This window comes from Lactuca serriola, chromosome 1 (genome assembly GCF_051521515.1).
Source record: "Lactuca serriola cultivar US96UC23 chromosome 1, Lser_US96UC23_V15, whole genome shotgun sequence".
In the NCBI taxonomy this organism is placed as follows: Eukaryota; Viridiplantae; Streptophyta; class Magnoliopsida; order Asterales; family Asteraceae; genus Lactuca; species Lactuca serriola.
The window spans coordinates 119,701,089-119,713,146 of record NC_136408.1 but is presented as its reverse complement, the minus strand read 5'-3'; the positions used below and the strand labels follow the sequence as shown (position 1 = coordinate 119,713,146).

Genomic DNA, 12,058 nt, shown 5'->3' with positions numbered 1-12,058 from the left:
GCTCACCACCTCCATGCTCAAGATGTTTACTCGGTTTACGAGTTGGTAGACGACCTAGTTGCTCTTGTATGTTATTATTACTAAATTGTTTCGGAGAGGGTATTGTCTCTTCCATCCTGTTAAAGTCCAACCTTTTGTTTAACGGATCATTAGCATCTAGGAAACGACGATGACCGATATATACGACTTTATTTGTTGCACGGTACGAAAGAGTGTCTTCATTGAAAGTAGCACATGCTCTATACCCTTGCCTACTCCAACTTGATAGACTACTACGAGCTGCCCAGTCGTTTCTTGTCCACAAAAACATATATAGCTCTTATCATCAAGAATGTGTTTGTCGCCGCATCTTTAATACGTATGTCTGAGTCCCAGAAATGTTTAAGCTCTTCTACCAACGGCCTAAGGTCCATGTAGCCGCTATTGGCGTTGTCGCTAATAGTTGTAATTCTTGTAGTGTTGGTATTCCAAATTAATTTGTATACAATATATTTTTTCCATACACAATAATTTATATTTTATAAATTATATAATAGAACATTTTAAATCATAAATTGTTATATATAGAAATATATGAATCAATTCCCTTTCGCATTTGAGACCCAAAGAAGTCGCCCAACTACCTTTGGCCGGGGCAGTCCCAAATTTGGCACATGGAAATCATAAATTGTTATGTATAGAAAAATATGAATCAATTCCCTTTCGCATTTTTCGCAAGACCCAGAGAAGTCGCCCAACTACCTTTGGCCGGGGAAGTCTCAGATTTGGCACACGGAAAATATATTTAGTTGTATATAATACGTATTACATAACTTTTATCAGATGTAATTATAAAATTTGCTAATATAAATAAAATAAAAAATTAACAACAGACAGACAGTATAAAGGACCACATATCGAGAAGCAGCACGTGAACATCCAAGGTCTACCATCCAGGCGTCAATGATCTATCATTCAAAATGTACAAACAAGAAAGAAATAGTAGCGTGGACCTGATTACATGAGAGTGATATTGATATATGAATTAAATAATAATATAATATAATGCACCAAAGGGGGGCTGCTGAACAGCCACATGATGTATCATTGTTATATATTAGGTTATTAGAGAAATGTTAATTGTATGGTTTGCAATTATACGTATAAATATCAAAACAAAAAATTTAATTTGAATATAAAATCCTGTGGCCAGCTGCCAAGAAAATAACATTTTATTCTTAAATTATGAAATTATTAAACGTATAAAACGTGTTTCATAAATCATTCTGCTTCGGTGTGAGGAAATTTCGAATCCACACAAACACAATATCTTCACGTAATCACTTCTCGTGTCTCTATATAACAAGCGTCTGGCTACGCATTCAACATATCATAAATCTTTCACACGCACTAAGATGGAAACAGTACTGGTGAAAGCTGAAAGCAAGCCACATGTGGTGTTCGTACCATATCCAGCACAAAGCCACATCAAGTGCATGCTGAAACTAGCAAGGCTACTGCACCACAAGGGCTTAAACATAACCTTCGTCAACACCGAGGTTAACCACAAGCAGTTACTCAAGTCCGGAGGGCCAAACTCTCTCGATGGTGAACCAGGGTTCCAGTTCAAGACCATTCCCGATGGTGTTCCCGAGGGTACACCAAACTTCATGTATGCAGTCACTGCTTCTATTCTAGTCAACTTCTTGGATCCCTTTCTTGACCTTATGCGAAGGTTAGAGAGTCCAGCTACTTGTATTCTTGCAGATGGTATGATGCCTTTCACCGTTGAAGCTGCTGAGAAGCTTAAGGTCCCGATCATTCATTTTTGGACATTTCCTGCTTGTGCTTTCATGGGTTATTACCAAGCTCCGGTTCTAATTGAGAAAGGACTTATCCCACTAAAAGGTTAGCTTCTTAACCCCTTCCAATTCCGAAGCAAATAAAAATGTTCAAAATTGATATTGTTGGGTAAACGTGTGTATATGAATATAAGTATTAAGAATCTGCAGACGTGGTAATTTACTTTCAAAATCAAAGTGGTGAGAGACGAAGAAGCACAAGTGTTAGCTTACTGTAGAATCACATTATCAAATTAATTAATTAGTTCCTTGAAAACAACAGAACCCAAAAAAGTAATTTTTTTTTAAGATATGTTTCAAGTAAAAACTGTATAAAATAAGATTCACTTTCTATTCAGTTTTACCGTATTAGTGTGCCAATTAAGATTGAAATTATCCCTAAACCCAAAAAATTTGTACTCCTTACAAGAAATGAATTTGTACTAACATTTTGCAAAATGTTTACTTATTTGTTCTTTATCATAACTTAAGAAAGGATATGATTTAATCTTTTGGAAAAGGTTTACTTTTTTTACTATTATCATAACTAAGTTTTGCTAATGTTTCAGATGAAAGTTGCATTACCAATGGGTATCTTGACACAGTAATAGATTGCATTCCGGGATTAGAAGGATTCCGTTTAAAGGACCTTCCGGGCTTTATTAGAACCACTAACCCAAATGATGCGGACTATAATTATGTCATTGAGTCCATCAAGGCGACTAGGAAGGTCCCAAACATAATTCTCCACACATTTGAGGAGTTAGAGTCAACCGTCCTCAAAGCCCTCCAACTCATGATTCCTCGTGTCTACACGATCGGGCCATTGGAGTTGCTTCTAAATCCGATAAACCTTGAAGAAGAAACAAAGAAGTTAGATATTAAGAGCTACAGTCTGTGGAAAGAAGAAGATGGGTGCCTTAAATGGCTGGAATCAAAGGAACCACATTCCGTGATTTATGTCAATTTTGGAAGCCTGATATCAGTGTCTTTAGAACAGTTGCTTGAGTTTGGTTGGGGACTTGCTAATAGCAATCATTACTTTCTTTGGATCATTAGGCCTAATTTGATTATTGGAGAATCAGCTTCTTTTCCTCCAGAACTCAAAGAGATGATTAATGAGAGAGGCTTTATCGCAAATTGGTGTTCGCAAGAAGAAGTGTTGAAGCATCCTTCAGTTGGTGGATTTTTGACTCACTGTGGATGGGGTTCGACTATTGAGAGCTTATCGGCTGGGGTCCCCATGCTATGTTGGCCATATTTATGGGACCAACCAACTAATTGTAGGCAAATGTGCAAGGAATGGGAAGTTGGCATGGAGATCGATAGTAATGTGAATAGGGATCAAGTCGAGAGGCTCACAAGGGAGTTGATTAGAGGAGAGAAGGGTAAACGAATGAGGAGCAAGGCAATCGAGTGGAAGAAAAAGATTGAAATTGCAACCAGTGCTAAAGGTTCATCTTCTTTGAACATTGAGAAACTTGCCAACCATATTAATATGTTTTCAAGAAAGTAGAAACTGGAAACTTACTGAATTTCCATTTTTTGTTTTTGTTTTTCTTAGATCTTTTATCTATTGATCAAACGTAGGATAAATCAGAATTCAGTTGTAAGATGTATCTGCATTAGACTCAAATTATAAATTATTTCAGTTCTATTTATGTTGTATGTCTAGATTAAAAATGATTGATTTTTAATGCCAATTAGGTTTTCTTTTAAGATGATATGGAGATGTATAATTGAGAAAAAAAATGTATGAAATTTTGCGAGGGTATACAAGTGAATTGAGTGCGAAGCTCATTATTCTTGTAATATTCTTTTTTTTTTGTCCGCGGTTCCTTTAAACTTTACAGGTTACGATAAAATATCAATGTATCATTCTCATTTTTTTTGTTTGACTTTTGTTAAGCTCATTTTAAATGAGGTATATGGAAGTGCAATAAAAACAATAAATCAATTCGATGTTGCAAGCGTGAACTCAAACAGGGACATAAAAAACAAAAACAAAAAAAAAACACTTGGAATGCAAGACTTTTCCGGAAGGACTTACAACTTTATTAAAAATAACCTACATATACCCTCTATCTATACTAATAAAAAGACTCGTAACTTAACACAAAAGTTTAATAAAGACAACTTTCTTAAACTAATAAAGCTTTTGATGTTGACTTAGTTTTTAAACGAGGGATAATATCTTCAATTGTCGTTAAAATGTAGGGTTTTGAAAAAAAAAAAAAAAAAAAAAAAAAAAAAAAAAAAAAACATTAACACCTATACATCCGATAAAGTAAGTAAGTATATAAGTGAAAAGTATCTAACTACAAAATAAATTAAGTCACAAACACATTAAGTCATTAACAATTAACAAATATATTAAACACTTAACAAATATGCTAAGTGTCAAACTATCAAAATTCACTGTAAAGGTCCTTAACAATATAACAAAGTTTCAAAGTACCCATTTCATAATAAATGCATTAAACCATTAACTATAGCAATGTTGCAAAGTACCAAGTTACCAAAGACCACCAAAGTCCTTAAACGTCTAATAAGTACCTGGATTGTTTGCGGTGCAAGCGATTGTAACTGCCACTACGAGGGAACACTTGTATGTGTTGCCGAAGGAGGTTTACGTCTGATGCCTCTCACGTGTTCCCTTTGAGCACCTAACACATTATCCAAAATGTCTATTCAATCAATCAAATTCGCATCACCATCGGAAGTGGTTATGGGTTGAGTTTGTAGAGCAATTTCACGAACTAAAGCATTATGTATTCAAAACGATTATCAATATAAAGTCAAATGTAACATAAAAAAACAACAATCTACTTCACTTTTAAGTAATAAAAACTTACATGCTGCTCTTCGACTAAAGGATTAACGAATTCCCCTATTTTATTGACATGTGCTCGGTGATATGCTTCGAGTTTATTCAAATTCTGTAGAAAATTACAAAATATGTTATACTTAAATAAACATTACAAATATGTTATACTTAAACAAATATTTCAAATATGAAACTTAATTTCTTGAAAGAAGCATTATTGTAGGTGCTCATCTTTCCACGACTCTTAATTAGTTGCTTCTTCTGGCATTTTGTGTTACATTAGATCATTTGTTGACTAAGAAACAATCAACAGTAGCATCCTAATACCGCGCATCCATACTTGTGGGGTCTTGAACCCTTGCTCTCTCTCTCTCTCTATCTATCTATCTATCTACCTATCTATCTGTTACGTCCTGGGACTTGGATCTCGTGATTGGACCAGTGCTTGAATTCACATGTGTCGTGAATGCTGGAGTAGCCTAGCCTCCCTACAGGGGAGACCAAGCTATGTGATTTACTGAATACAGAACTAGGGTTTCTTTTCGGATTAAAGCATGCTTTATTTCATAATAAACTACCCTTTAAATAGGGAGAACAAATACTTTAAAAAAGGAAAACAAATCTCCTACCACAATGGAAAATATTTATAATAAAAATACTTCAAAATACTCCTAAGTTACAGCATGCATAAAAAAGGAATTGATTTTACTCCTCATCCATTGCCTGATCTTTTTTAGGGCGTCGCCTATAAACCTTACCATATTTTCCATCCATAACACTACTCCCTTCCTCCATATTGAGCTTGTCCTCAAGCTCAAAGTCGGGATAGGCATCCCGAAACTTGGCCTGATCTTCCCATGTAGCACTTTCAACAGCATCAGGAGTCCATTAAACCAACAACTCAAGTTTTCCTTGTAAATTTCTAACGCGTAGCACTTTGAAGGGAGTAAGCAAGGTCTTGCCATCAAGGGTCGGTGGCAGTTCAGTAACAACAGCAGGTGGGGATCCACGATGTGGTTTCAGCAAGGAAACATGGAACACATTATGAATGCGACTGCCTTCCGGTAATGCTAAACGATATGCAACTGACCCAATTTTTTCCACAACCTCGAAAGGACCATAAAACTTTGGGGACAACTTGGTGAAAGTTGTCTTAGAGACGGACAACTGCTTGTACGGCTGCAATTTCATCCAAACCCAATCGCCCACCTTATAGTCAATCAAGCGGTGGTGACCATCATAGGCTGTCTTCATGCGTTGTTGTGCTTCAGCTAAACGAGTGCGTGCCTCCTGTAAGAAGGATGTACGGTCAATTAGAGCTTGATCTACCACCTCTACCTTGGAAAGACCACCGTCATAATTAAGTAAACGAGGCGGATCCCTGCCATAGACAAGCTTAAAAGGTGTGGTTTGAAGTGCTGTGTGGTACGATGTATTATAGCAATACTCGGCCCAAGGAACCCACATAAGCCAACGACGTGGTCTATCTCCGGTCAAACAACGTAAATACATCTCGATCGTCCGATTAACCACTTCGGTTTGTCCATCACTTTGTGGATGGTAGGCCGTGGAAAAAGACAACTTTGTCCCAGATAGGCGGAATAGTTCCTTCCAGAATGCACTTTGAAAAACCTTATCGCGATCAGATACGATGGTCTCGGGAAGTCCGTGCAGTCGGAAAATTTCTGAAAAAAATACTCGTGCCACTGATTCTGCGGTGTATGGGTGTCCAAGTGGTATGAAATGGGCGTATTTTGAGAATCGGTCCACGACAACTAGGAGAACCGATTTTCCAGAAACCTTCGGAAGGGCTTCGACAAAGTCCATTGAGATATCTGCCCAAATTGCGGTTGGAATTGGTAACAGTTGCAAGAGACCTGCAGGTTGCAGTGTTTCCCACTTATTACGTTGGCACACGACACAATTGCGGATGTAATCTTGAATTGTTTTCTTCCATCCTTTCCAATAGAAATCACGTCGAACCCGCTCAATTGTCTTCTGGTTTCCTTCATGTGCTGAATCATGAATGCCCGAGAGCACCACATCAACCAACGCAGAGGTTGGTTGCAAATACGCACACCCATCATACAGAATTAGCTCATTTTGTACCCCCCCCCACCTAGCATCCTTGGTTCCCGCCCTAATTCTTTCGCGAAGACCTCTAAGCTCAGCATTAGTGTTTATCTCGTGTCGCAGTGCAGAAAAAATCTCTGTTCGGACTTCGGATAGGGCTCACATTGTACTCGCCGCGGTGTCTTCTTCTCGTCGTGACAAGGCGTCGGCTACCCGATTAAGGGGCCCTGCAAGATATTCTACTTCAAAGTCAAACCCGAGAAGTTTGCTGACCCAATGTTGTTGGGGGGAGGTGGTGAGTCGTTGTTCTAATAAAAACTTTAAGTTGTAGTGGTCGGTTTTGATTAGGAAGTGACGACCCCACAAGTAAGGTCTCCAATACGCCACCGCCTTTGCCAACCCAATTAATTCTCTCTCGTACGCTGGTAGTTTATGGTGACGATCCGCAAGTTTCCGGCTAAAGAAAGCAATTGGGTGATTATTCTGTTGGAGGACTGCACCAATGCCACTACCTGATGCATCACATTCGACGACAAAAATAGTTGAGAAATCTGGTAATGCTAAAACCGGGGATTCTGATAATGCTTGTTTTAACTTCGTGAATGCACTCTCCGATTCTTCACTCCATGTAAAACCGTTTCGCCTCAGCATACCGGTCAAGGGTGCAGCAATGATCCCGTAATCTTTAATGAATTTTCTGTAATAATCGGCAAGCCCGAGGAACCCTCTCAAGGTTCGAATGTTGTAGGGTTTGGGCCATTCCCGAATTGCTGAAATCTTGCTCTGGTCGACTGATACACCTGTCTGGTGGACAATATGACCCAAGTATGTCACCTCCTTGCGCCTGAAGGAACACTTGGATTTCTTTAGAAACAGACGATGTGCACGTAGCAATCCAAAGACCGTTTGCAAGTGGATGAAGTGCTCTGCCTCCGTTCGACTGTAAATTAAAATATCATCAAAAAATACCAGAACATACTTACGGAGCTGTTGACGGAAAACATCATTCATTAAGCTCTGGAAAGTTGATGGTGCGTTTGATAGTCCGAACGGCATGACGAGAAATTCGAAGTGCCCATGATGAGTACGAAAAGCCGTTTTCTTGACATCAGTAGGCGCCATGCGGATCTGGTGGTAACCAGAAGCTAGATCTAGCTTTGAAAATAAGGTCGCTCCGTGTAATTCGTCCAGAAGTTCTTCCACTATTGGAATGGGAAACTTATCCTTGATGGTTTTGGCGTTTAATTCCCGATAATCCACACAGAATCTCCACGAGTCGTCATGTTTTTTTACCAAAAGTACCAATGAAGAAAAAGGAGATTGACTGGGCCGGATTGTCCTATTTTGTAACATTTCCGCACATTGTTTTTCAATTTCATCCTTAAGAAGATGGGGGTAGCGGTAAGGTCGGACCGCCACCGGTTCTGTGCCGGTGTGAAGTCTGATATGGTGATCACACGCACGAGAAGGAGGGAGACCTTGGGGTTTTTCAAAAATATCAGCAAAGGATTCCAGCAAGTTGTCGAATTTTGACTCTATATTATCCGACCCATTAAGGTTGGATAACATGGCTGTCTCTGGTGACTCCCCGTGCCATTTGATTATTCTGCCTTCGATAGTGAACTCCATTTCCCTGACCGTGAAGTCCCACAAAATGCGCCCTAGCCGTTTTAGCCAATGAATGCCCAAAACAAGATCAAATCCTTCTAATGGAATGGCAAAAAAATCGGCTGAAAACTCATACCCTTGTACCGTCATTTCTAGGTTTCGACTTATTCCACTACTCGCCATCTTCCCACCATCAGGTAGTGCGACGTGTAAGCCTGGTCAATGATGCAACTGAATCTGGAGTTGGTTGGCAGCCCTGTTTGCAATAAAATTATGGGTGCTACCACTATCGAGTAATACCCAGGCGATACCAGATCCAATGACTGCCCGAACTTGGAAGGTTTTATCGTTTTTTCTCCTCGGATGGCATTCAGTGAGATTTCTGGTGTCTCTTCTATTACTTCATCATCATCAGCCATCATATTACAGAATAATTTTGAGCATTTATGTCCCACCGAGAACATCTCGTCACAATTGAAGCAAAGCCCTTTTGCTCGCCGTTCTGCCATCTCCGATGTTGTGAGTCGTTTCCAAGTCGGGTTTCTAGGTTTCATTGTGGCAGCCCCTGTTGTCTCTCGGTTTTTGCTCCCAGCTGAGGGTCGGCTTCCCAATGATGGTTGTGTTCCAGAACGTCTAATTTGCCCATCTTCTGTCAGTTTGAGTTCGATTTGCCTTGCCAAGTTCATGGCTAAATACAGTGTGTTTGGTTTTACGTACTCCACCTCATACCTGATTGCGTTGACTAAGCCTGCACAAAAGTGCCATATAGTTTGTTCTGGCGTGACCCCCTTTGTTCGACCTAGTAATGTTTCGAACCCTGCACAATAATCCTCCACTGATCCAAGCTGTCGCAAATGAGTCAACTCTCCTAGCGGGTTCATGCTCATTGGTGGCCCAAATCTTATTTTACATTCTTCCGAGAATTCGCCCCAGTTCAAGCGATCCTTCATTCTTCTAAGATTGTGATACCATACACTGGCTCGTCCCTGTAGTGAGAAGGTGGCCTGTCGAACCCATGCATCTGTCGGAGTTTGTTGTTCTTCGAAAAAATCTTCACACTTCTGTAACCATTCTACCGGGTCGCCTTTTCCGTCATACTTAGGGAATTCCATCTTTGCGAATCTTGGTACTCGGCTACCGCGCAACCTTGTGTCCTCATAATCTTCCCACTCTTTATATAGTCGTTCCTGGCGGTTAGATCCCTCTGTTCTGTGGTAGTCCCAACTATGCTTAAACGGTTGTGGTTGTCCGGTACGCCAAGAATCATTAGCGTTCCCGATGAACCGACCTGGTCCGACTGGTTGTCCCCCAGCAAGACCTTTTCCCCGTCCCACCACTGTGGTGGCTGTTTGTCCCTTACCGTCTGGAGCACTGCCGAAGCCGAATCTTGTCCCTTTGCCTCTTCCTTGACTTTGCTCGGGTGGGTCATCAAATGATTCCAACCCTATCTCTTCCTCCACACTAGCTTCCGAGCCCCCTTTGTTATTGGGTTTGTTATGGCTTCGTGTAGATAAGCCTTCCTCCAGTGTCGTTTGCTTGGCTTGCAAGGCTTCCACCGCTGCCTTTAGTTCACTTGTGCTTTGGGTTTGTTGGAGCATGAAAGCTTCGAGTTTCTTCATAAGTTCCTCCGTTCGGGTCGTCATCATGAGCGGCTCTGATACCAAATTTGTTACGTCCCGGGACTTGGATCTCGTGATTGGACCAGTGCTTGAATTCACAGGTGCCGTGAATGCTGGAGTAGCCTAGCCTCCCTACAGGGGAGACCAAGCTATGTGATTTACTGAATACAGAACTAGGGTTTCTTTTCGGATTAAAGCATGCTTTATTTCATAATAAACTACCCTTTAAATAGGGAGAACAAATACTTTAAAAAAGGAAAACAAATCTCCTACCACAATGGAAAATATTTATAATAAAAATACTTCAAAATACTCCTAAGTTACAACATGCATAAAAAAGGAATTGATTTTACTCCTCATCCATTGCCTGATCTTTTTTAGGGCGTCGCCTATAAACCTTACCATATTTTCCATCCATAACACTATCTATCTATCTATCTCTGTATACCCTTGCAAACCTTTAAAATCTTCATGAGCTTTATATATGTGGTCTCTATAACACATACATATCTGATTATAGGGACGCCCATAAGAGTGGAGATGCGGGATCATTTGAAGTCTCTTGAAAATCAAACAATGTCTAATACAAAAACTACACAAATTAAAAATAATCAAAATTGGACATATTAAATATAAATTTATAAATAATTTACCGAAAGATGCTAGAATATGCCATTCTTTTTTGCTTCAGACACAACTTTCTATGCATCCTTATCTAAAGCAATGTCGTGCTACATATAATTGTCAACCTCCCGAATTAAGCAATCATATACAACCCCGACCAACATGTAAGTAGCCTTTCAAATACCCACTTAAGATGTTGTCTATCATGGGCTTTGTATAGCCCGTATATTTTTTTGTTTTGTGCAATACGCCTTCGTTTTGGATGTTTAGTTTCTTAAAAAATCACTCATGAAAACTTTTTAATAAATAAATAAGAATAAATATTAATTTCTACCAAGTTGGTGGGAACCGAGATCTCCACCAAATGAGTGTGGTGGCTCCTCACCACCATCACTTCTATGGCGTATCATATTAGCCATAAAATAGAGCAAAATAATACAAAAAAATCATCCTGAAAATATTAACACTATATATATATATATATATATATATATATATATATATATATATATATATATATATATATATATATATATAATATGACATACAATGTAATTATAAAGCTTTCTATTACAACAAATGTGATATAATTACAACAAATACATAGCTTATATTACAAATCAAATGTAAATATGTTTTAATCGTGCTCGCCCTCGGACACTTTAGTGTATGCTTTATACATATCACTATCATAACTGGGATCCTCCAAATCATAATGAGTCTCATAGTCAAACACATTATTGACGATACCAGTTGGTGGACCAGCTTTAATATCATCTTCAACCGATTGAATGTTTTGAAAGTACTTATTAAAAGATCGACTAAAATAGAGAAATTAGAAGAAGCATTACTAAGAACAATGTTGACAAATTGACTTTTGACATTGTCGATTAGATCATGGTCGAAATCACTCATCGGTAGATCCCAAATTCTTCTATGGTTAACATTTTCAACAACCCACCGTTGGTTGTTATTTTGGTCACTTTGAAGAGGTTCTCAGATGTAAAACACTTGTTTGGCTCTCCACAAGATGCAGGTACCAACCCAAACTAAAAGGGGTTACAGATTTCAAGAAAGGGAAACTAAAATGGGTTACAGGTATTTAAGAATGTTCTTTACCATAGTCAAGTGTGTTTTACCAGGGTTCCCTTGATATCTGCTGACCATGCTCAAAGCAAAGGCCACATCAGGGCGAGTACATGTCATAACATACATGATCAAGCCAACCGCGGAAGCATATGGTACTCGAATCATTTCCGCTATTTCAGCCTCTGTACTCGGACTCTGAGTCTTACTCAGTTTTGTATTGCTCTGGATAGGTAACTCTCCTCTCTTGGAATGATCCATGCTGAAACGTTTCAACACCTTATCCAAGTAAGTGCCTTGACTAAGTCTTATTAGTCCTTTACTCCTATTTCTCAATATCCTTATCCCTAGAATGTAAGCAACTTCTCCGAGGTTCTTCATAGCGAAACACTTCCCAAGCC

General features: G+C 39.1%; 1 protein-coding gene across 1 annotated transcript; it reads left to right on the top strand.

The window, feature by feature from the left end:
* The first annotated feature begins 1,323 nt into the window (after window positions 1–1,323).
* Window positions 1,324–3,481, top strand: LOC145098006 (UDP-glycosyltransferase 85C1-like). Its single transcript, XM_079035693.1, has 2 exons — window positions 1,324–1,887; window positions 2,390–3,481. The coding sequence occupies exons 1-2, from the start codon at window positions 1,395–1,397 to the stop codon at window positions 3,334–3,336; spliced, it is 1,440 nt and encodes a 479-aa protein (XP_078891819.1). The 5' UTR covers window positions 1,324–1,394; the 3' UTR covers window positions 3,337–3,481.
* The last annotated feature ends 8,577 nt before the right edge of the window (window positions 3,482–12,058 follow it).

Excerpts from the sequence above, each read along its gene's own strand:
- LOC145098006 (XM_079035693.1), top strand. The coding sequence starts at position 1,395 with ATGGAAACAGTACTGGTGAAAGCTGAAAGCAAGCCACATGTGGTGTTC. Across the intron at positions 1,888-2,389 it reads AGGACTTATCCCACTAAAAG|ATGAAAGTTGCATTACCAAT; the intron begins GTTAGCTTCTTA and ends CTAATGTTTCAG.